Genomic DNA, 25,320 nt, shown 5'->3' with positions numbered 1-25,320 from the left:
TTTAAGTAGATTTGTTGCGCTGCTTTTAAGAACTTTTGCAACTGTTCCCTCTTGCTGGTTTCAGCCTGTTTTAGATGATACACCATATAAGTATCCTTTTTGTTTTGCTTTTCTTGCCTTATTATTTATTTCATAAAATTTATACACCACTTGATTGTAAAAAACAGCAACAACTCCCTCAAAGCAGTTTGCAAAAAAGGTGAAACTGTGAGATTTTCAACAAGAGAAATTAACAACATGTAGAATTTAAACTGTGTGCCTTTGTTTGGATTGATAAACTGCTGAGAGAGTTCCATTGAAATATGAAACCCAGTGCTTTTTGGGGGGGGGACGACGCAGGGGTACGCATACCCCTAAACATTTTGTGAATCTGTTTGTCCTCATTGAGGGGCAGTATTTCAATATGAGTAGGAAAATGAGAGTACACCTAAACATTTTTTAAGAAAAAAAGCACTGTCCATGACTAAAATTAAATACATTTCCTGTATGTCAAATGCAGAGGCTAAATGCCGCATTTGGGGGCTTTTCTGCTCCGCCGTAGACATCTCAGCTATTTTAGAGGCTGACTATGATTATGATTATGGTTATGATTAAAGACTCCTCCTTGCCCAAGACAAGCACTGAGGAGACCAGTAAGACCTCAACAATTGAGAGGAAGTCCACCAGCCTCCTGGACAAGAAAGGACCAGAGCTTCGAAAAGGTACATTCTGCTTTTTTGGGGGGTGCGGGAAAAGGAACTGGGAGCGGAGTCAAGGCTAGGGGCCCCCCAGAGAAAGGCAAATGGTGTGCTTCACACTTGTCCAAAGCCCCCTGCCCGCTGCCCATCTTGCAAAGCTGTTCACTCCTGCCTCTTCTCCCTCTCTGACCTATCCCAGTTCCGGGAGGAAGCACCAGTGCGACCAGGCTGGGGAGCCAATTGTCCACTGCCAAAGGGAAGAATGGGACTAAGCAGTCCATGACAAGCCTCTTAGCCCTGCCCAATGCAGAGGAAGCCGCAAGCAAGTCTGCCGCATCCCTGGAGGTGAGTTGACCTGGGGTCAGAATCCAGCGGCCGAGTTGTGCTCTGAAGGCCGCCGACCCAGGAAGAGGGCAGCTGGCCTGGCTGTATGAGGGCCCTATATGTTGGAAACAGTCAACAAACATTTACAGTGCATGCAGTGACGGTCACTAGTTTAAAGTGCTTATGAAACAGGATTGGACAAAATAATGACATGGAGGTTTTGTTCTGCCTCCAGAATAAATCTGAATTACAGTGGTACCTCAGGTTAAGTGCTTAATTCGTTCTGGAGGTCCGTTCTTAACCTAAAACTGTTCTTAACCTGAAGCACCACTTTAGCTGATGGGGCCTCCTCCTGCTGCTGCGCTGCCACCACGCAATTTCTGTTCTCATCCTGAAGCAAAGTTCTTAACCCGAGGTACTATTTCTGGGTTAGCAGAGTCTGTAACCTGAAGCGTATGTAACCTGAAGCATATGTAACCCGAGGTACCACTGTACCAAACTGCTTATATATATTAATATGTGGTATATAAATCTTGCTAAATAAATCGTGGGGGAAATATGCTCTCCTTCCCAGTGCTACCTGGAGATCCTATGGGGAGTTGTACTGGTCCTCTTTTGTGTGCAATGCAGGAGTTGTTTGTTACATCAGGCCATTCAGCAGGGCCCCTCCCAGGGAAAAAATGTGCTGGGCTGGAGGGTTCTTGAGATTCATCCAGGATGGCTCTTTCTGTGTTCCCAGAGGGAGTTTTGGGGTCTATTGCAGCCTAGTTCCAACCCAAATGAGTCTGCTAAAATGCCTGCCTTTTGTACTGCTTTTTCTTTGCAGCATGAAGGTGCTGTTAGCGAGAGAGACCTACAGAAGGAGATTCTTGAATTGGAGCCAGGTGAGAGGCTCTTCCTGGTCTCATTCCGCAAGGTGGATGAGGGTGCAGGGTATGGACTGTGGAGCTTTCAGTGTCTTTTGCTGAAGCACTGGGAGAACTTGGTTTTATTTCGGGGGGCAGGGACAAGGGCTTAAAGAACTGGGATATTCTTGAACTGATTGATTCAGGGGTTGCCAGCACAGCATCTCTGAGTACAGATGTACCCCCGAAGCCTCGCCTGGTGCCCATTGGGCAAGAGCCAGTGTGGTGTGATGGCTTAGGGTATTGGACTTGTTGGCTGGCAAGCAAAATATAGCTATATAAAAGGAGAATTCCTGGATGCTAAGATCCAAGTTTGGGGTGAGTACTCTTTGGTGAGAGAAGCCCAGCAGAAATTTAAAATCACAAAGCACGCTGCAAGCTAAAACATGGAGATACAAGCTGTTATACCTTTAAAATATGGCCTTCTGAGTTCCAAAATAGTCCTCTCTTCCCCCAGCATAGTAAAAGACCACACATTCAGTTGGTTAAAAATTGTTTACTTACAAATTCCAGATGTCGGATTCATGTGCTTTTTCACACAGCAGTCAAAAAACAGAGGCAATAAAACTTGGCTTAGTTACACAGTGGTGAAAGTTCCTAAATTATTGGTGTACGAACACAAGAAAGGCTTGTTAGAGCCGTGTGCTTAGCAGGAGCAACCAGATCAAAACCGCTTCACGTGCTGAGCTTCTCTGGTTGACTGGAGTACAACAATAGGCTCGATTACCTTCCTCCCAATGTGATGGGGAGTGATCTAGCTAAACCTGACAGGACAGCTTACTGTATGACATTAACCCCTTCATGCATTAATTAGACATAAGCATGTTGGTTATATGAGGCTGGTTATCCTACAGAACTAAGACCTGGGTGTGACCATGGTTCAAATCCCCACTCAGCCACGAAACTCCCTAGGGTGATATTGGGGGCCAGTCACTGTCCCTCTCAGCCTAGCCTCCATCACAGGGTCATTGTGGAGATTTAATGAGTTGGGGGGAATATTCATTGGGAAAGAAAAATTAGGTATAAAAACAGAATTCCCTGGATGCCAAGTTCCAGGTTTGGGGCAAGTACTTTGGTGAGAGAACCCCAGCCAAGATTTAAAATCACTGAATATGCAGCAAAGCAAAGCGTGGAAATATAGGCTGTTAGAACTTTATAATATGCCCTTTTAAATTCCTTCCAAAGTTCCCACTCCCCCCAGCAGAAAATAATATGCAACCATACAGTAATATCATAAGAAATTAAAAACACGTGAAAAGCAAAATAATTAAAAACAAACACCAGTAGACCATTGTGGGAGATGTATGCTTAATTGGCCTGGTGAAATGGAAAAATTGTCACCAGGCATTTAAAAGGCTGGAACAGAAGCTGCCTGCTGGATCTCTAGTGGCAGAGGGTTCCACAGGACAAGGTCGATGACACCAAAGGCTTGGCTTGTGCAGTTTGTTTACATTTTCAGGTTCAGTACTTAAAAACAAGTCACCAAAATCTCGAGCTGTCATTTATTTATTGCCTGCCCTTCACCCTACTGTCCCGGGTAGCTTCCAACATTAAAACTCACCCATCTTAGATGTCACCTTTTATCCTGTGCAGTGGGCGAGGCCATCACTGGTCCAGGCGGCGGCAGCAGCAAAGTTTCCTTCAGCTCCGCCAAAGACCTCGCGTCGCTGACCAGTAACACCAACCCGCCGACAGAGATTGCCTCCAGTGTTGCAGAAAGCATGAATGAGAAAATCACACCCTCTGTCTCTGGCGGGGTCATCAGCAACGAGGGTGGCGTGTCAGGCTGTGGATCGGCCGGTTGCGGAAGCAAGGGGTCCTGTTGCGGATCGGCCGGTTGCGGAAGCAAGGGGTCCTGTTGCGGATCAGGCGGTTGCGGAAGCAAGGGGTCCTGTTGCGGATCAGGCGGTTGCGGAAGCAAGGGGTCCTGTTGCGGATCAGGCGGTTGCGGAAGGAAGGGGTCCTGTTGCGGATCAGGCGGTTGCGGAAGCAAGGGGTCCTGTTGCGGATCAGGCAGTTGTGGAAGCAAGGGGTCCTGCTGCGGATCGGCCGGTTGCGGAAGCAAGGGGTCCTGCTGTGGTTCCGGCGGATGTTGCAGCAACAAGTCTGGCTTTGGCTCAGGCCGGTTGTACAGGCATAGTGGGAAAGTGACCGGTGGCTACGATTCCAGTGGTGGCAGCAGCAGCAAGCACGGAGGCAGCGGCGGCAGCGGCAAGGTCCCCGCCGACGGTAAGTTTAATGGCTTGGAGGAGTGGCAGGATCAAAGCTTGACCTGAAATATACAGGGCAGGGAGGAAAGTTGCAGATCAGATTCTGTGTGCTTGCAAAAGTTTCTGTTTTCCAGGTTTTTAAACACCCAGGGAGTTTCCCTGAGTGTGGAAGTCTCCCTGTTGTAGACTGCCAAGCTCTTACCCACAGACTGGCACTGGAGCAGAAACAGGGGACAGAGTTAGCCCACTGCTGCCACACAGCTTTATGTGAGGCACACACCTTATGCACATGCAGAACGTAAGGAGAACCTGCTGATCAGGCCAATGTCCCATCTAGCCCAGCATCCTGCTCTCACAGTGGTCAGCTGGATGTTAAAGTGGGAAGCCCTCGAGCAATACCTGAGTGCAACAACAGCACTCTCTGCTTTTAAATCACTGCAACTGTCAGGGACTGGCTAGACAAAGAGGAGTAGTGGGAGACACAAGCCAGGGAAGCCCCAGGGGAGGAAAGCTCAGACCCCAGGGATTGTTGGTGGGACACCAAGGAGAGGTCAGAAGGAGAAGAGCGGGATGCTGAAGGGGCTGATAAGGGATAATTCACAGGCTAAACTCATTACTGGTCTTCCAGCTGTGCTGAACAGAAAGCAACAAAACCATTAAGTTATGCAAACAGGAATCTTTTAATTAACATTGATGAGGACCATTGCTGAGCAGGTCTTTACAGTGAATATGAAAGATGGATCTTGGGCACGGGGAGATATTGATCTTGGTAAGCAACCCTAGAATTGCAGCGTCAGTAGCAGGGTGCCAGTGGAGCGCCTGGGTGGGCAAGGAGCCAAGGTCAAGGTTTTCCAGATCTCTGTGCCTCAAATGCCAGTTATGCCTCCCCCTTTCGTTCTAGGAATGTCCAATCGATCATCCTCGAAGCCTTCCAACAAAGCCAACATCTCTTCAGCCACCCCCCATCATACTGTTAACGAGGGCTCTGGCAAAGGGAAGCAGAAGAAGCGAGCAACCTTAATGGTACATGGTTGAAATGCTCAACAGCAAAAAGTTCAAAGCTGCCCAGAGGAAGTAGCATCAGGCTCAAAATGGGTTGGGAGTTGCTAGGGCTTGTGTGGGGGAGAGTGGAACAGATCATCTGCTGGCTGACCTATGGGAGATGTTGTCTCAGCCAAGGACCAAAGACATCTGAAGGTTCAAGACCTTTCTTTCCAGTGGCTCTGCCCCACCTGGAAGGCCGTCTACAATCCTTAAAGGGCCCACAGCTTATTTTTCAGAGCCAGTGAGGCACAGTGGTTTGAGTGCTGGACTAGGACTTGGGAGAGACCAGGGTTCAAATCCCTCAGCCAGCCACAAAGCCCACAGGGTGTTGTTACCTTGGGATCCAGTCACTGCCTCCCAGCCTAGTCTACCTTATAGGGTTGTTGTATGGATAAAAATTTAGAGGAGGGGGACCATGTACACCACGTTGGGCTACCTGGAGGAAAAGAGTAAGATATAAAGGGATTCCTCAAACTTTGGGGTGGCTTAAAATTCACCTGGCAAAGCCGCAGGAGACTCTCAGCGGATGCTAACAAATACTTCTGCTTTTAAATGTCTGCTTTAGTTTGCCCAGAGTGAGAAGGAAAGTCCGCCCAAGGAGAGGAGCTCAAGCAAGAAGAGGAGAGTGGAGAAGAGCAAAATAGGTACAGAGCATACTGAACACAGGCCCCACATGGCGAGAGAGGCAGGTTGGTTGCCTTCCAGGCTTCCGGAAGTGGCCATTTAATATCCTAAGCATCTCATACTTTATGGTGTGGTGTTTGCTGTGTGTGTGTGTGTGTGTGTGTGTTTGACATATGCTGTTTGACAGTGGAACTGTCTCCCTTGGGAGGTTGTGGACAGAGGCGGAGCTAGTTGCTCCAGCACCCGGAGTGGCGCACATGCTGTGCACCCGGGGGCGGGGCTAGCTACCCACAGGGGTGGGGTCAGTGTCCCAGGGGGCGGGGCGACAATGTCACTCCCCCTCAGGGATGACACCTGGGGCGGACCGCATCCTCCTTCCTCTGCCAGTGGTTGTGGACTCCCCTTCCTTGGAGGTTTTTAAGCAGAGATTGGATGGCCATCTGTCATGGATATTTTAACTGAGATTGAACTACTAGATGATCCCTGGTGGGGGGTTAGACTATATGACATTTGGGGCCCCTTCCAACTCTACAGAGGAGGACGCGGGTGGCACTGTGGGTTAAACCACAGAGCCTAGGACTTGCCAACCAGGAGGTCATCGGTTCGAATCCCCGCGACGGGGTGAGCTCCCATTGCTCGGTCCCTGATCCTGCCAACCTAGCAGTTCGAAAGCACGTCAAAGTGCAAATAGATAAATAGGTACCACTCCGGCGGGAAGGTAAACGGCATTTCTGTGCGCTGCTCTGGTTCGCCAGAAGCGGCTTAGTCATGCTGGCCACATGACCCGGAAGCTGTACGCCGGCTCCCTCGGCCTATAGAGCGAGATGAGCGCCGCAACCCCAGAGTCAGCCACGACTGGACCTAATGGTCAGGGGTCCCCTTTACCTTTACCAGCTCTACAATTCTATGATTCTAGAATGTGTGTGTGTATATATAAACACCACTGATTTGAGCCTGTTCTCTGCTCCCCAACCTTCTTTTAAATGGAAAAAGGGTCTGCTTGAATTCTTGTGAAGTGGGAAATGCATTTCAGCACTGTCCACAGGGGCTCAGGTGGCCTCAGTCACTCAGAGCGCCTTTTTCATGCTCCATCTGGTTTGCTAGCCCCAGCCTCTTTTGGACAAAGGTGACTTCACCACTGTACTCCACATGCTCTGGTGACTTCCCTTGTAACCATCGTATTACCACTAGCTTCCCATGGGATTGGAGGTGGGGAAGAAGAAGTGGGAGAGAACGTGGGTTCCTGGCAGATTTGAGTGCCAGGATCTTTAATTTCACAAGTCAAGCCCTGGCAGAGGGTGTGGCCAGCCCATGTCTTGACCCAGGTCTGAGCTGAGAAATGGAGGTCTCCACTGAATATAGCTTTCTCATCATGGATTTGGCAATGCAACTCACAGAGCTAAACACTTTGGAGGCCTCCTCTGTTCAAATTATACCTGCAAATTTGTGGTCTGGAAGCAGATTGGATATGCCCTGCCCAGGCTTGATTTTTGAAATTAGAGAGGCTAGGCCTCAAGTTTATTTCAGTTCACGCATAAAGCCCTGGGCAGGGCGCATACAGTGGGCTAAAGGGGGAGAGGCATTGCCTCATGTGCCCCCTCCCTCACTGTTTCCCCACCAACATTAGCTTGGATTGTAGTTGCAGCCCTGACAGGATTATTAATCCCAAGGTCTATCTCCTCTTGCAGAGCGTATGGCCTCAACATCTCAGGAAAATGAGGATTCTGAGTCCTCTTACTCGGCTTATATCCACCAACTGCTTTCTACTTCGTAAGTGCCCCAGAGAGAATTGGAATGAAGCATGATAAGGAATTTGCACAGTTCTCCTCTACTCTAGAGAATGGGTAGCCAATGTAACTGCTTCCCAGATGTCCCTCAGCTGCAGCTCACATCAGCCCTGCCAGCCAAGTGAAATACAGCAATTAGATTTTAATTAGAAATGCAGACCATCTTTCAATAAAGTGCTGTTGTTCGAACTGCTAGTGAGAAGTAGGGACCCTGTTGAAGAAAAGGCGAGATGTGCCTAGCCTCTGCTTATTCCCACCCCCGTCCTCTGCTTTCCCTATGCTAATCTGCCACATGAAAACTTGAAAGCTTTGTTGTTGCCTTGTTTACTTGCCAGAGCTATGGCTTAGGGGCTCTGGTTGATGGATGTGATTGATCCTGCTCTGGAAAAAAAACCCCAAGAGTTCCCTTCCCCTTCTATACCAGAACTGGCCACAACAGAGTTGTCTCAATTGCTTGAGCCAGGAAGCTGTTGCTGTGATACTCACTGGTGCGCAAGTTGGCCAGATCACCCCTGAAAGAAGTGGCCCAATCTTAGGCACATGTAAATACAACTTCACTCCAACATTTTGACTTCCTCTTCTTTTTTCTTTTCTTTACTCCCCTCTCCCCCCTTTTCTTTCAGAGACCAGTCAGGAATCCGGGAAAGCCTAAGAGGAAAGGTAGGTTGTTCTATGAATTGTGCTGATACATTTCATAGCGGATGTGCTGAGCAGTTTTAAAAGGTTCAGTCCGCCATCTTGATTTGAAATGGTGTCCAGTTGCATATCTAAGCATAGCTGAAACACTCATCAAACTCAGGAATGTGCATGGAAAATTTGGTTACAAACTCCTTGGGTTTTGATTGGGAAAACATTGCGCGGGGAGGGGTTATGCCCCCCCACAGTTTTGCCACCCAATCGAATTCAGAGCCTCCCACCTGCCTGACTACTTTTGGATGAAAATCAAAATGTTGGGTGCTCTGTTCAGGGACCCTCCCTAAACGTCATACCTGAGCCAGTGCATGTGAAATCAATAACCCCTTTTCTCCCTCTCCCTCTCCCTTTCCATAATAGATCTCTGCTCCGGAGCTTAACAGCATCATCCAGAATATAATGACCTGGGTCGTGTCGGCCGTCACCAGCATCCTCTACCCGGCCCTCACCAAGTTCGAAGAGCGGGTCAGGACCAGAGTGTACACCATCTCCGAAGAGTCTGTGCTGTCCTCGGACAACTCTAGCAGCTGCAGCAGCTGCAACGAAGACCTCTACGAAACCTACAGGACCCTCCCCACCATGTCTGCCAGGAAGGTCAGCTTCACGGACACCAGTATCAAGCCCGCCACCTCGAGCGACCTGCGGACCATCAGCGGGAAGCCTGCTTCCCTGCTCTCCTCCAAGTCCTCCTACACCTCTTTTACCAAGAGCACCCAGGTCTCGCTGGACACTGACCTCATCAAAGGGAAGCTGAAGAGAGGGAAGACGGCCATATTTCTGTCCCCGACCAAGCACTGTGGGCTGCTGTCCACCACTGCGAGCATGCGCAGCTCCAAATCGGACAGCCAGATCACCCAGATGCAGAAAGGTCCCGTCGACAGCCCTGAGAAGCCGGGCGCTTTGTATCACGGCAAGCGCAAGTGCATGATGTCGAGGGGTCTCTTTGGCAAAGATACTACAACAACTACCACGACTGGCACCACCACCACGGACACAGAAGGGCTTTCCTTTGTGGAAGGAGAACAAAAGCCTCCTCCCCATGGCCCTATAGACCAGAGAGAGGGCATCTGCTTGAAGGACCTCAAGAGCATTTTTGCCGAGCTGAAACTTCCCCTCACCAAAATCATGGCCATAATCCTTGACGACGTTTTCAAAATGATACTGGTGGACCAGGGCTGCTCCGTCAGCATTTCCGTGGAGGACCTCCTGGAATCCATCTCCGAAAGCCTTTTAGGCAGCCCGCCCTCAGGCCAGCCAGTGGCCGGGTCAGTCTCCAGGATCGCCAGCTTTGTGGCTGCTGACATTGTGGAAAGCGTGCTCAGCAAGTTGCACTCCATCACTCAGAAGAAGTATTTCGAGACCATCTCCAAGGACGGCTTCATGGCCGAGTGCAAAGTCATGTGCGTCATGGCGTCCGGGAAGCATTCTGCACCTGACCCGTCCTTCTGGCGGTCTCGGATGCCCCTGTCCCTCGAGTCGACGTATGAGATTGCGGAGGAGATTGTCCAGATTATCATTGAGAAGCTGAAAGTGTTTGCCACCTCGAGCCAAACAAAAGTGTCCCAGTTTGAACTGTGTGCCAAGATTAAAGCCATCGGGATGCCTCTGAATCAGCTTTGTGCATCAGTCCCACCGCACACGGTAGAGTCTGAGGCAGCCAACGCCCTAGTGAAGGACACAATCCGCAAGATAGTTTCCAAAACGGTTGCTTCCTCAGAGACAAACCTCCTCCAGTATGTGGAAGAGATGATTGCCAGCATCTTAAACTTCATCCAGAGGCAAATGTGCCCGGAAGGGACGCTACCTACCAGGGAGAGCTCAATTGTCCTTCAGCTCATCAATGACGTGTTCAACAGCTTGAGTACAGAAAAACTCCAGGGTATTTATCCAGCAGCAAAACCGAGACCTTGCCTCAGAGTGGAGGGGGAGCTTCCCAGCCGCGGAGCTTCTCCTGATCCCAAGGCCGCGACGGTGATGGGAGCCACACATGTGTCAGGTGAGAAATCGCCGAGGAAGCCGTTCTCTCCCGTTAATGTCCCCGGCATGGTCATTTATTCTGAGATGGAAGCGGAGGAAAAAGAGAAAAGGGAACCCGACGGAACTTTGTCATCGGTCAACAAGGAGCGGCAAGTGCTGCTGACAGAAGAGGCCCCGGATAAAGTAAGATATGAAAGCTTTGGGCTGGAATCCCGGCAGTGGAACAGACTCAGCCCCAAATCGGCTGAAGCGGAAAAAGAGGGCAGGACCGATGCAAAAGGCGCAGAAAAGGACATGGAGCATTTCGTCCAAGATGCCATTTTCTCGTCTCTCGGAGGTCAGCAGAAAGGACAATGGGCCACAGCTGGTGAGTGGTCCTTGGAGCAGGCCTTGCAGAAAATGGAAGAGGACTTCAAGGAGGAAGAGCAATCTCCGATAATCCGGACCGTGTGGAATCTCTTGAACGAAATGTTCCAGCATATTTGGGCTGAACAACCAGTTTGGCCCCCTGGCCCTCCTCCTCCGTCTCTTGCCCACATGGACATCAGTCGGTGCCCGCCTGAAGAGCAGCCAGCCTCCAAAGGGCACACTGCCGAGCTCAGGGCTCAGGCCGTGATCCCAGACGCAGACGTCAGCACTTTTGCCTGCGATCTGGTGAAGACGGCGTTCGAGAAGATCTCGCGCGCCACTCAAACTGAGGCGGAGGGCATCCGAAACAGGCACTCGAGTCTGATTATCACCGACATCTTCCCTCTTAATGTACCTGGAGACGCCAGCAAAAGTCCACCGACGGTGCATTTCAGAGAACCAGAGACAGCTTGTCAGTCAAGACTTGCCCAGGAGCAAACACAGACCAGCCCCACAAGCACTGCAGAAGATTCAGCCAGGGCTAGCCAGCCCGAGCATCACCTTCCACCCAAATCAGACCTGGCTAATGACCTGGTGCAAACATTTATCTCGAAGCTGGAAACCTTTGTCACCTGCAAAGTGGAATCCCAGCTTTGCTCAGACATGAAAAACCTCAAAACGTGCATCAGTTCAGACTTCTCCTCCGCCATCCAGCAGGAACTCAGGCGGATGCTGGCGAATCAGTGTGGGGGTTTGCCCAGCTGCTTAGAAGGCATTTTGAACAGTTCTGTTTTAGGTGGGAAGGAAAAGGCACTGCGGTCGTCTCACGCGAACTTAAAACCATATGCCCAGGAAGTGGCCAAGATGGTGCTGAAGAGCCTGAAGCATGGGCTGGACAGGGAAGTGGAGAAGATTTCCATGCCTCCCGTTATATTCTCCGAAAGCATTGCCGCCAGCCAGATCGTCAGCCTGGTTTTGATGGTCTTTGCCCCTTCGGAAGTGCAGTGCTCCTTACGCCGGCAAGATAGCATTTTGGAGAAGCTTTTCAGGAAGAACCCTGACTACAAAAGAGATATCCAGGCCCAAATCCAGAACACAGTTGAGATGTTTTTAAATGAAATCTACCAGACTGTCATGTTGGATGTGGGAAGCGCTTCACCTTCTCCCTTGGCCACCGAGAAACTTCACACACCTGGGACTTCTAAGGCAGGAACGCTCAGCGCCAAGAAAGTCCCCTCTGCTCCTTTGGTGGGGAAACCCGACGTCTCGCTGGTTTCCAATGACGTGGTGGACATTGTGCTTGACGATCTAAGCTCTGGGCTTGCAACTGTTCTGAATACAAGGGGAGCCCTCTCTGACCGACTCCAGTGCCTCCTCTTTGACCTTATTCAGAGGACTGTTGAGCCTCTCACTCAGCTGGCTGGACGAGAGGCCAAGGGTGGACTCAGGAGCCATTTCCTGGATCACAAAGCAGATCGCCACAAAGTTCCAGGCCTGACAAAAGGCAGAAAGGCAGCAGAGTTTGGGTCCAAGCAGCTATCGGAGTTGAAGGACTGTTCCCCAGAAAGGATGGCAAAATACTTAGTCGACAACATTTCCCACAGGCTGGAGCTGTTTGCCGAGGAGAAACTGGAATCTGAGTTGGCCACAGATGGTCAACCGAGAGCTGGAGAGGGCAAGGCGGGCAGCCACCGCAAAAAAGCCAAAGTTGTCATCCAAGAGTCCCTGTCCAACTTGAGACTCTGTGCTGAGAAACTGACCAGTACCATCCTGAAAGTCATCCAGGCGGACCTGGAACGGGAGATGCTTTCTTGCCAGAACATCATCCCGTATGAAGAAAACGCCTCTGCCAATGAGCTCATGAATGACCTGCTCAAGATTTTGTCTGTCCAAATAGCTCTGACGGAAAACGAGGTTCAGAAAAGGGTTCTGAAAAGGATTTTTAGGCAGCAGCCGTCGGGGCAGAAAGGTTTCCCACTGGTGACAGGAGTCGAAGATGTCCTCAACCAGGTGACCCAAAAGGTTGTGGGCGAGTTGGGCCACCTACCGTCTTTTTGCACCGACTCCTTATGCTTTGGTTCCGAATCAAAGTCTTCTGCCTATAATGGGATGATAGATGCCATCTCCCAGGCAAATGCCGGGAGTGTAGCTGGCGAAATTGTGGACAGCGTGTTCACGAAGATCTACTCCATTGTCATGGAAATGCTGTTTGGCTCAAGGGATGTGGACAATTCAGGCAGAAAAAAAGACCCATCTGTGGAGGCATCTTCCCCTACAGGGAAATCAGAGATCCAGAAGATGACTCTGGCCCTTTCCCAACTCCACCCTACACCACAGACCATTGGGGAAGAACTGGTCCAGAATGTGCTAAACAAAATCGCCTGCTTTGCCGCATCCAATTTGGAAGAGGTCCTCCCACAGTCTATGCATCAGAAGCGGAGGAGGCACTCCGGCTTCCAGTATGAAATGCATGGTGGTGACGGCATGGCAGGAAAGCCCCAAGCCTTCTCCGACGACTCCGAAACCTCCCTCATGAGAGCGAGCTTGTGCAAGTCAGACTTGACAGTGTACGCAAAGGATGTCGTTGGCAAAGTCCTGGGAACCATCATTGACGATTTCAAAACCGAAGATTACCATCGGACAATACTACGGGTCAACACCTTATCGTCGGAGCAGATCTCCCTCGCGAGTGATCTGGTGCATTCCATTGTGCAAGACCTGCACATTGATGGCCCACATTCTCACGTGCACCAACACACCACCGCAAAGTCTTTCAGGATGGACAACGGGCAGATGTATCTCCAGATTGAGTCGACCACAAAGGACATCCGGGGTAAACCCAAGTGCCTTTTCTACGAGGACTTTCTGACTTACCTCAAGCAAGTGCTCCCCAAGGAAGGCATCTTGAAAGACATATTTGAGCAGCAGCCGCTGACCGACGCGAACATCAACGAAACCCTCAAAATGCTGCAAGTGGCAGAGAGCATCGTCAGCGAGGTTCTAATGAGGACCCGAGATCTTGAGTCGTCTGTTTGCATCCTGAAGAAGACACAGGGAGAGCTGAACGAGAGGCTCTTCTGCTGCAGTTTCAAGAGATCGGAGGCACCGGGGCTTTTCCACAGTGATTCCCAGGCCGAGATCGGCTCAGTTGCCAGGGACATTGTAGCCAGTGTGTTTGAGAATGTGCATAAGTGTCTGATGAGCAGCATTCCTGCTACGTCAGACGGGTTCCCGGGGAGGAAAATCCCACCCAAAGGCCGAAAGAACCGGTTCACCCAACCCGACTTTCCTTTCTATAATGTTTCACTGAAGGGGGCCATGGATACAATTGACAAGATAGCCAAGGAGACAGTGGAGTGCACCGTCCTCATGCTGGAGACCTTTGTGGCCCGGCATTTCAGGCGGGACTTCCGGTGCAACTTTTTGGAAATTGTGAAATTCCCGCTGGAGAGCCTCTCGTTTGCACAGTTGACCCGCTCTTTGGATTCTATCTCAGCCCAGGTCGGGAATGTGGCGGAAACTACGATGGACGGCTTTCGGAACAAGTTGCAGGGGGAGAAAGAGAAAGGAGGGCTGCCAACTTTGGGCTCAACCCATAACTTCCTGGACTTCTCCAGGCTGGGCAGTGCTGCCACCAAGGAGTGCATTGAGACGGCCATCCGGCAGGTGCAGATGCTCCATGCCGAGTTGAACGTTTATGCCAACAACGCCGTCAGCAGCGTCCTGGAAATTATCAAGCACACCTTGGATCGGGAGCTCACCCAGAAGGAAGCCACCCTGTTCTGCAGCTCCTCGGAGAGCCTTGTCCTGAGCGAGACCATCAGCGTCATGCTGGACCGCTGCAACGAGAGCCTGACCGAGATCACGTCCGAGCTGATGGTGGAAAACCTGCAGCTGGAGATGTCGGGGCGGGCCTTTGGCAAGGACAAAACCCTCTTTCAGGATCTCGCCGCATCGCCAGGCAATGTGAAAACGACGTCCAAGAAAATCAGGAGGATAGACACAAGGGATAGCTTCCCCCCGATCAACATCCCTGGGATGGTGATCTATTCAGAAGAAGAGGCCGAGGTGCAGGAGGAGACACCCTCCAAATTCCCTTCCGTCTTCAGGTATTCAGAGTGGGATGCTCATGTGGGGCCAGAGAGGCACCAGTGCTTGCCTGGTTGCCTGTCAGCCCCCAGGGTGAGGCCTTCTGGAAGACGGAGGCAGGACAGGGTCTCCAACAGATTCCGGCTGGATTTCCCAGAGGACGACTGGCTCCCCAGGCAAAGCTCCATCCCTGAGGGGACCATTTTGGAAAAGCTGTTTAAGAAAACAGGGGACTGTGAGGCTGTCCCAAGACACACTAAAACTGGGCACCGGGGAAAGCCTGGCACCATGCACCAGCACCAGCCCTTTGCCAGAGGCCCTGCACCAGAGAGCGGCTGCTGTTCCACCATCTGCCCTCTGAAGCTGGGCCACGCCGCCGAGGAAATTGTCAACACCCTTCTCTGCGAGTTTGGCGTGGAGAGTGAGTCCTTGTGCTATGAGAAGAACACGCACCTTTTCCCGCTGAGGGAGGGCTCCAAGCCCGGGGCGCACGGCTTGCTCAGCCGGTGGGATAAGAGGCAAAGCGATTCCAGCGAAAGGGCAACGACGGAGGAAAGCTGCTTCTTCATGCAGGAAGGGAGCAATTTGCTTTCCAAATGGGAGAGCAATCAGTACATCTTCAAAAGCAAGAGTCCGGACAGGCATAAAGACCTGGAACTCCTCGCCTGCTTCCACGTTCCAGACCTCTGCGAGATCCAGACGTTGGCCAACCATATTGTCCTGAGCGTCATCAAGGAGCTGATCGCCTTCCGGCCAAAAGGTAAGCCTCGGGGCTACGTTGTGGTGGCCCCTTTCAAGGAGCTGACTTATGCTCTGCGGCAGCCAAAAACAGGGATGGAGACAACGGTTCGTTTGGGTTCCTTTTGGTTTCTTGTTTTCCCTGGTCTTAAATCCAGTTCTTCACATTTCTGCAGCATATAATCATAGGATTGTAGAGTTGGAAGGGACCCTCAAGGGTCCTCTATCCCAACCCCCTGCCGTGCGGAAATCCCAGCGAAAGGATCCCTTGCAGGCTGGAAATACCCTTTAAAGTTAGTAAAAAGCTTAACATTACTTATTGACATGTAAATTGGGCTGATTTGCCTGTTTTATACAGGGTGCAGAATTAAAAAAATAAATACATAATTTATTATTGTTGGGGGCATCTTGAAAGAGATATTTGAGCAGCAGCCGCTGAACGACACAAACATCACCGAAACCCTCAAAATGCTGTAAGTGACAGAGAGCATCGTCAGCGAGGTTCTAATGAAGACCCGGGATCTTGAGTCATCTGTTTGCATCCTGGAGAAGGCACAAGGCGAGCTGAGTGAGAGGCTCTTTTGCTGCAGCTTCAAGAGATTGGAGGTTCTGGGGCTTTTCCATAGTAATTCCCAGGCAGAGATTGGCTCCATTGCCAGGGACATTGTGGCCGGTGTGTTTGAGAATGTGCATAAGTGTCTGATGAGCAGCATTCCTGCTACGTGAGACAGGTTCCCGGGGAGGAAAATCCCACCCAAAGGCAGAAAGAACCGATTCACCCAATGCAATTCTACTCAGAGTAGACTCATTGAATTGATTGCCATGGCTATGGTGAGCTGTTAATTTCAATGGGTCTAACTCTGCGTAGAACTTAGTTGGGCACACAACCCCGTTAATAGTTAACAGTAACAGTTTTTGCCCGAAACCACCCAAGTTGGGACTTCCAGAATCGGTTCATGGTATTTCCAGGGCTTCAGAAGCTCCCTGAGGTGTGTGATAGTAAACCTGTCTGTGTTTCCTCCCCCAGATGCTTTGGATGAGAAGGGTTACAGGGCCTCTTGCCCAGCGTGGAAGCAGGAGATGATCCAGTCTGAATCAAGGTGGCTCCAGGAACGGATCTGGAGGAGCACCTACCTGCCCCACTGCAAGAGGCAATCCTCCTGCCTCGATGTGTTTTGGGAGCCCTTGACCCAGACAGTGGTCTCCAACGTCATCCGGAGCATCCTGAACCCCTGTGCCCGGCAAGGTGCCAGAGAGAGAAGCGATGGCATTGAGACCAGCCTCTCCATGTTCTGCTCAGTGGACTCTTGCTGCCCTGAGCATGGAATCAGGGGCCCCAAATCGGCTCCCGTCAACATCAAAGAGCTGGCGTTCCACATATCCGAGAGGATCCTGAGCATCTTGTGTGAGAGGAACATCTTGCAGGAGACAGTCAGCAGGAAAGGCTTCCTTACGAGGAAGTCAAGGTACATCTGCCTGCCACCTCTCTGCCTGGCGGACTTTGACGAGGTTTACCACCCTCTCGTGAAGGAGGTTGCCCACCTGCTGTGCCTGGAAATCGAAATCAGGTGCAAATCCATGAGCGAAAGGAAAGCTCGGGACGCACTGCCCCAGCAGCAGCCCTACTTCTCTCGTTGTGCCTGCGGAGCTTCCAGGGGAGACTGCCGAGGCCCCAGCGACATCAAAGGGGTGGCTTGCTTGTCGGCAATGGACCAAATTGCCCACAAGAACCAGCGGCTCAGCTGCGTCGCTTCCAACCTTGACAGCTTCATCCGCAGCTTGAAGTCCACCGAAGCAAAGCAGGTCGTCAACAAAGTCCTGCACATCATTTTGGACTCGATGTGGCCTGGTCAGCCTCAGGGCAGTTTTGCGGGGCACTTCCCAGATGCCCGAGCTCAGAACATGTCGCCGTACCATGACACAGACCTGATGCCTAAGAGGCAGAACCTTTATTCGTCTGTGTGCCCGCATGCCTACAGGCTGGGCAATGAGATCTTCAGCGGCAACCTGGGACTCTCACCCAAATCGGTCGTCCTGCTGGACGTCGTGAGCGAAAAGCTGATCCGGACCCTCTTGGACAAATGCATCACGACAGACCATTTCACTGGCACCTTTGCTTTTGACGAGTTCCCAGAGGACGAGCAGTTCTGTGACATCCGGAAGAGTGCCAGCGACGGCGAGCTCTTCCAATATTCAAGCAGGGAGGTGGAAGCCCACAAGACGGACTCTGCCTCCACCATTTTGACATACGACATCCAGTACAGCGAGGAGCCCTGGGTGGAGCCTGAGGCAGGGGTGCCTTCCTATGAGTCAGCGCTCGACATGTTGGCACATACCCTGGTGAAACCGGTGATCACAGAGCTTTCCCACTGCATTGATCATCCAGGGCATGGGAAACTTTACTCGAAGAAGGCCGTGGGGTTCTCACAGGGGCCCTGCAAAAAGGGACGGGGGCAGAGCTTTGGCAAAAAGCACCCGCGAAGTGGTAAAAGTGACATGTACCACTCATTGCCGAGAGGCAGGCGGCCAGAGTGGAAAGCGCCCGTTTCAGGGAGGCATCAGGCCCGCAAGAGCTTGCGGGACAGGAACAAGACAGTGCTGGAAACGGCCATGCAGCACAGGACATACAGTTCCCGGGCTCCGAGCGGCAAGCATGCGAGAAGGAAGCCTCACTCTGCCACTTGCAACGTGAGGACTTACCGGAGGGAAGTGGTGACCATGTCGGGACGTGGGGATCACAGGCAGTTCCACCCAGAGTTCACTACCATTTACTCGGCGTCGTTCCTGGAGGAAGTCATTTGCCAGCTGTTGTTCAAGATCTTCTCTTCGCTGCATAGCAAATACAACCGGGACACCTGCATCGACCTCCAGGAGATGAACACCCTGTTTATCAGTGCCCTGGTGGAAGAGTTTACAAAAGCTGGCGTGCGGGTCTTGACAAGGGCCGATGAAAAGGCATACTTCCCGCAGGTGGACAGTCGAACGGTCAGCAAAATAGTTGACTCCATCTTAAGGGAGTTTGGGTTCCAGCTGGCTGCCGACCGAGACATAGGCAGGGACATTGAGTCGTTGGCTGAGAGGGCATCTGAAATTATTCTGACGGAGATTCTGGATTACCAACTGCCGCCGGTGGTTTGCCGGAGGCTGCCGCGGAATGCCTTTCGAAACATCAAGGCCGAACAGATCATCCAGAAGGTCGAATGTTGCATCTGCCTCCCCAAATTCCAAAAGCGGCAGCAGCCGACTCCGGCGTACATTACTGTCTTGTCTCAGAAGTATTTGGAAAGGGTTGTCAACCAGATGGTGAATCAACTCTTCCCGCCCTGCGAGGGTGCGAAGCGAAAGCCAGGGAAGAGGGAGGTGTCAGGAACAGATTTTGATGAGCTCTGCTCCTACATGATCAAACAAGTGATGGCGTCCATTTCCAAACACAAAATCTGGGTGGCCAAAAAGGACGCCCCCTGCCGTTCCCATTCGGAGACGGAGATTCAGACCATGGTCAATTCTGTTTACAGGTATATGCTGGAGAAGGCTGGCTCACAAGAGTCTATACAGAAAGACATCAAGCGTCGGGATATGGATTTTATAGACTGCATGACCAGCTTCATAATTCAGGAAATCACAAACCATCATCTTCAGAGATTCGTCTCTAAAGAGGAGTCCTCTTCAGGATGCCCCGACCCTGAAGCTCTGTCTGAGGACATTGTCAGGACTGTTCTGGATAGCCTTGGGGAACCCTTGGGTCCCTGTGGAGGAGTTTTCCCAGCTCGTTTCTTAGAAGAAATTGTTTCCAGAGTTTTAGCCAATGTTCTGCCTGTTTCCAGGGACAAGAAAGAATCAAGCAAAGGGTGGCATGAAGCTGAGTTGGAGAGAATTGCAAAGCAATTGGCCTGTTCAATCAACTTGCATTTTGGTAAGGCTGCAGTTACCGGAGTCCCGAAAGAAGATGAGCCGAGTTTAATGGGCCCCTTGATGGACATTGTTGTCCAGAATGTGGTTGACTCTGTGTGCAACAGTTTGATGAAAGAAAGAGATGTTGCTTCGCCAGACGACCTCAGCAGCGGGAGACAGAGTGCCCTCTTTGACAAGATTAAGAGATTGGTTGAAAAAGGCATCTCTGATTATCTTCTCCATCCACTGTTTTCTGGAGACTTGCCCAAGACTACACCTTCAACTCCGTTCCACGAGTACGTTTCTGAAACTCAGGAGGAAACTGAGAGCCGGTCTCCATTCAGCACCTTCCTGTCTTCAGGATTCCTGAAAGATTTAATCACTGGACTGTTGTCAAAAATCTTCCCTTCCACATCCATGGACAAAAGGCACCTGTCGGAGTCAGACTTCAGCAAGCTCTCCACCCAGCTGCTCAACGATGTCCAGATGAAGCTTTTGAAGCATCAAATCAAGGTTACAAAAGACCCAGAACAATGTGAGTATTCGGAGGAAGATGTCCAGAACATGACCGATTCCTTGTGCAGCAAGATCATACAGAAATCTGGCTCCCTCGAAGCCGTCCAGAGAGATGTGAAGAATAAGAGCAAAAGCCTGATTGACCGAATTGCCGGGTTCCTTGTGGGTGACATCCTGCAGCAGCATGTCCAGCCTTTTGTAGCCAGGCAGGAGTCTCCTACCTGGGACAGAGCAGCCGCAGGAGACTCCATGTCAAGATTCGAAGTGTACAAAACCACCGTCAAGCCCTTGGACCTGCGGCAGGCAAGCATGGCGGGGAAGAGAGGCCCGTTGAATCCTTCTTCGTTCCTAGGAGAAGTCATTTCTCAGCTGATATCAAGGATCTCCAACTCTTTCTCGGACACCCCTCTAAGTGGTCCCGGGGACTTCATTGGAGACACAGCTGTGAAGCTGGTGAAGTCACTTACAAAGGAGCTTACGAAAGCTCAGCTGCACATCCAAGAGGGTCCCGAGGAGCCGCCCCTGGGCCCCCTGCCAGAAGGCAGAACCTACAAGGACAGCACACAAGACCTGGAGCCTGAGGAACATACTGATGAAGAGAGACATGTGTTGTCCCGCCAGACAGCCACCATGATATTTGAAAGTGCCATCGATCGCATGCTGGGGTCAACAGCAGGTCCGCCTCCTGTGGAAGAAGCAAAGTGCCTCATCCATGAGATACTGGTAGTGGACCAGGGTGTCCCTGGAGCCAATGCTTCACCACCCTACTCCACCGTGCTCTGCTACCCAGTCCTGGAGGCCATCGTTGACAGGCTGCTCTTGCAGATTTTCCCATCTCCTTCTAGTAGCACTGCATGCCTAGGGCAGGGCGAAGGTGGCTTTGGCTCTGAAATGAGCAGCACAATTGCGCAACTTAAGAAAGACATCCTGGACATTGTTCTGAAGCAGGCCATCTGGATCAGCACTTACGGCAACAGGGGAGAAGCTGGCATTTCAGAAGAAGCCATCGCGTGCATGGTGGACTCTATCTACTGTGACGTCTTGCACGAAGTGATGTTGCAGCAGCCTTTCCCACAAGACAAAGAGAGCCTGCGGAACTTGTACGTCACTCAGATAGCTTGCTTCATTATCAACGAAATGTTTAAGTATCATCTCCAGTCTACGACATCTCACGAGGCACCCTCTTATGTGGACCCTTCTGCCGGAGACTCCCTAAGCTCCTGCATGACGGTCTTCCCTTTCATTCTCCTGGAGGACATGCTCAACCAGCTCTTGGAGAGAATATTCCCCACTCCAGAGAGCATCAGCGCTTGCGTTGGCAACCAGGTTGACTTCTCAGAGACAGATTTCGCCGAGATGGTCGCCAACCTGAAACATTATGTCATTGCAGAGATTCTGGCACATCAAATCCTGCTGGGAAACACCTCGGGGCAAACTCCAGAGATGGACGAAGAGACCAAAGAGGACATCGCCTGTTCAGTTTACAACCAGATTTTGCAGAAGTCTAACTCCCAAAGCGAGCTTCAGAGTACTCTCAAGGTCCAAGGGAACAGCACCCTCCGTGAAGTGGCCAATTTGCTCATAAGGGAGATTTTGAATTTCCACCTCCACCCGTTTTTAGACAGCAGTGATTCTGCCACCCGCGAATGTGCTAAATTGCAGAAGGAAAAGAAGCCAGTTTCTCAACGGATCTACTCTGCAGCCTTTTTAGAGGATGTTGTTGTGGCTTTCTTTTGCAAAATCTTGTCCTCCCCAAACTTTTTGGCATATTCCAAAGACTGCTGTTTATCAGAGTCTGAGATGAGGGATCTAGTTACCAGGCTAGTCAATGCTTTAGTGTGCGAGTTCAAAAGATCAGAAGTCAAGGTCATTCATGGTGCGGAGGGAGACCTCCCTCTCCCAAAGATTGTTCCTGAAGAAGTGATTCAGATAAGCAACTGCATCTATGAGAAGTTGGTGGAGCAGCTTGGATCGGAGTGTGAGATTTTTAAAGCTTTCCAAAACGAAGGACATTCATTAGCAGAAAAGCTAGCTCCACTAATAATCAGAGAAATCTGTGCATACCAGCTGATGCCTTTGCTTACTGGGGATACTTCCCCATACCTGTTCTTGTTTCTGGAAGCTGAGACAATCCTTGACCGAGTGGAGACCATCCTCCCGGACACCACACCCTCTGGCTCCATGTTTGGAGAGATGTTCCTTAAGATAATGCACAAAATGTTTCCGTCATGGGTCCCTGGAAGTTCGCCAGATTCTCCTTTGGGCAGTGTGGGGAAGAGAAGTCCTCCCAGGAAGAAAGCAAGAAGAAAACCATCTCCCGAGGCAGGCAAAAGTATCCAGAGCCTCATGGACGATATCTGCAAGGCCGTCTGCGTCAAACCCGGGTCTCTAAACCAAAACTACGAATCCACGGAGGAAGAGAGTGCAGCATTTCTCTGTCAATCAAGGCCAGACTATCCACTTCCCAAGTCACACTCACCTCCTGGAAAGTCTCCCCTTCCCACCTATTCTACACAAACAGACCGCTGGACGATCCACTACGTTAAGCCACACTCTCCTCCCAGCCAACTTTTGTCTCCTGCTCCCACCACGTCCGCAAAACCAGACTGCTGGACAATCTACGAGGATAAGATGCCCTCGCCTCCCTGCGGATCTCACCCTCCTCCTGCCTTTCCTGCAGAAGCAGATGACTGGACGCTCCAGCGCAAAAAGCCATACTCACCTCCCAGTCAACTTCCGCCGGTTCCTTCCCCCAGCTTTTCTGCAAAAACAGCTGGCTGGACGATCCACCACATGAAACTTGGGGAAGGGGAGGTGCAGGCGATGCAGTTTGAGGATGGAGGAGGTGCTTATTCCTCCACCTTCTTGAAGGACATTTTTAGCGGGCTGATAAGCAAGCTGCTCTCGTCAACAACCAGTGTGTGCCCGGTGGAGAAGAAAGAGGCAGTGCCTGTGGAGGAGGAGTCCTCCGTCAGAAATCTAGTGGAATCCATTTTAAAGGAGTTTGCCAAGTCCCCGGTTAAGGTCCTGCAGGTCCCCACCAAAGGGCAGGGTTTCCCATCTGTGGGGAAGACGGACGTGGCTAAAGTCATCCATGCTTCTCTGTGTGGCATCTTGCAAGATCGGGCTCCTGGAGCCCCTATCTGGGCAGGCAAGGAAAGCAACCAGATGTTAGTGGAGAGATTGGCCAGTGCGATAAAGAAAGAGATTCTAGGATACCAGATCCAGGGGCTGCCAAGGGCACCCCAGAGCCAGGCCTCAAAACCTTTTGAAATGGGAGAGATGGCAAAGAAAGTGTTGATGGAAGTGAAGAAGAGCAGCACTCCGTCCCCAGTCAGCAGTGACAGACCAAACCCGGTCCTGGTGTCTCAGAGGTTCATACACGAGGTTCTCGCAATCCTCTTGTCCAAAATTTTTCCCCTCCCCACGACATCGTCCGATGACACCGAGGAGCAGTGCGCAGAGTTCGATTTCATTCACATGAAGCTCCTGAGCAATGTGATGTCAGAGATCTCCAAGGACAAGAACGCTGAGGTCCAGTACCTTGACAGGGTGCAGCCCAACCGTGTCGTGAGCCAAACGGTGGCCAGTACCGTCTACCACCAGATTTTGCCGGAGTTTGGAACTGCATCGGCCATTGAGAAATGCATCAGGACAGGCTGCACGATCCTTATGGAAAGGATCACTGACTTGGTGATGAAAGAGATTTATGGGAACCCGATGCAGGCGTACTTTTCGGAGGAGCTCGGCCGACAGCAGGAGGCCATGGAAGCGGAAAGAAACCTGGAGGAACAATATGGGGGTGGTCCTGAGGGTACAGAGCGTGAGACACCACTGCGATCCCACCTCAAGGGGTTGTCGTCCATCATCATAGAGGAGGTGGCTGCTAAATTCCTCTCAAAACTGTTCAATGCCCTCCCTGTGGACGACTTGGATACAAGGAGTGTTGCCTTAATGAAGGAGGTGGGCAGAAAGATGATCAACTCCTTGCAAAGTCTTCTTTCAAAGAAGAATATGAGAGTCTGGCAGCACGACGAATTGGAGGACTTGGGCTCAGAAGACAGCCGGGCAGTTGGGGAGGTTGTGGATTCCGTCTACACTGACATCCTCAGACATTCCAGCTCTGAAGCCTCTATGTACGATGACTTAACCAACAAGAATGAGGATTTTGTCAACCGGGTTGCCTGCTTCATGGTGAGTGAAATCTCCGGGCGCGATTTCCAGTCGACCACGAACATGGAGGACGAGTTGCCCCGCTCTAGTGCGGAAATAAAGCTGGAAACAGACAAGATCATCGAGAAATTCCTTGGCAATATTGGGGCAATGGAACCCACAGAGGTGCCCCTGGTCACACAAGTGCCGGTGGCTTTCCTGGAGGAGATCCTAAGCAGGTTGCTCACGAAAATCCTACTTGCCCAGAATGACTTGGGCGTCCAAGAGAAGAAGGCTTTGTCCAAGACAGATGTCAACGAAATCGCTTGCCAGCTGAAGACGTCCGTGGAGAAAAAGATGTCAAAGAACAAAATGGACCTGGTGACCTACAGCAACCAGCCAGAGCTGGACCCCCAATACGAGGAGAAGGTCGACCACGTTGTCCACAGCGTCTTCAGCAACGTCCTGGAGAAATCCGGGTCCCAGCAAGAGCTGTATGACGACGTGACGACCAACAAGGTCCTCTTCCCTGAGCAGGTGGCCAGCATCATCATCAATGAGGTCTCCAGCTGCTCCATCAGCGGCAACCCTTGTGACGAAAACTTAGAGAACGAGACCGTCAGTGCCCTGGAACTGGACCGCATTGTCAGCAAAGTCTATGCTCGGGTCAGCTCCATCGAAGAAGAGGACGAGGACGAGTTGGATTTGGCAGATCTGCCCACTGTGCCCGAAGATCCGGAAACCCTGCTGCAGAAGAGCGATATGCCAGTGAAAATCATCCCCTGCATCGGGCACAAGGCGCTGAAGGTCGACCCAGAGATCGTCGCGGAGCACTTAGCCGTCCTGTCCATCAAGACGGAGCCCCTAGAGAAGCTGAAAAAGACGTGCATGTCAAAGATGGGCATGAGCCTCACGGAGCTGAGGAGAGCCTCGATGTCAGGGAAGAGTCTCTCTAGTAACCTCGGCTTTCAGGATCCCAACAAGAAGAAAGAACGGAGGCCCTCTTTGGATATGGCTGGGCGCCTTGGGGTGAGGCCGAAGGAGGTAGGCAGGGCAGGGTGGGGTGGGAGGCTTCTTTGCATGTGCAGAAGTAGATTTGGTTTAAGGCAGGCATGGCCAAACCTGGCCGTCCAGCTGTTTTAGGACTACAACTCCCACCATCCCTAGCTAACAGGACCAGTGGTCAGGAATGATGGGAACTGTAGTCTCAAAACAGTTGGAGGGCCAAGTTTGGCCATGCCTGGTTTAAGGCATCCTGCCCCGAGCGGAAGAACAATCAAGGCTTCACGTTAAGCCTCATATTTAGAGTGAATTTCAGTAGCCAAGATTTATGCCTTGGCTACCA

General features: G+C 51.3%; 1 protein-coding gene across 2 annotated transcripts in view; it reads left to right on the top strand.

Moving 5' to 3' along the window:
• LOC128402600 (fibrous sheath-interacting protein 2-like) overlaps nt 1-25,320 on the top strand; it is a 37,250-nt gene that overhangs the window by 3,781 nt on the left and 8,149 nt on the right. The window contains exons 6-15 of one of the 2 annotated variants that reach the window (XM_053366844.1): nt 597-701; nt 877-1,022; nt 1,828-1,885; nt 3,500-4,135; nt 5,018-5,139; nt 5,726-5,804; nt 7,473-7,554; nt 8,195-8,231; nt 8,625-15,438; nt 16,444-25,019. In XM_053366844.1, coding sequence (XP_053222819.1) covers nt 597-701; nt 877-1,022; nt 1,828-1,885; nt 3,500-4,135; nt 5,018-5,139; nt 5,726-5,804; nt 7,473-7,554; nt 8,195-8,231; nt 8,625-15,438; nt 16,444-25,019 — 16,655 coding nt within the window. Of the gene's footprint in view, nt 1-596; nt 702-876; nt 1,023-1,827; nt 1,886-3,499; nt 4,136-5,017; nt 5,140-5,725; nt 5,850-7,472; nt 7,555-8,194; nt 8,232-8,624; nt 15,439-16,443; nt 25,020-25,320 lie in introns of both variants that reach the window. The other variant, XM_053366845.1, reaches the window with a different exon arrangement.

The sequence above is a fragment of the Podarcis raffonei genome, chromosome 15 (assembly GCF_027172205.1).
Source record: "Podarcis raffonei isolate rPodRaf1 chromosome 15, rPodRaf1.pri, whole genome shotgun sequence".
NCBI classification, from domain to species: domain Eukaryota; kingdom Metazoa; phylum Chordata; class Lepidosauria; order Squamata; family Lacertidae; genus Podarcis; species Podarcis raffonei.
This window is presented reverse-complemented; position numbering and strand designations above follow the sequence as displayed.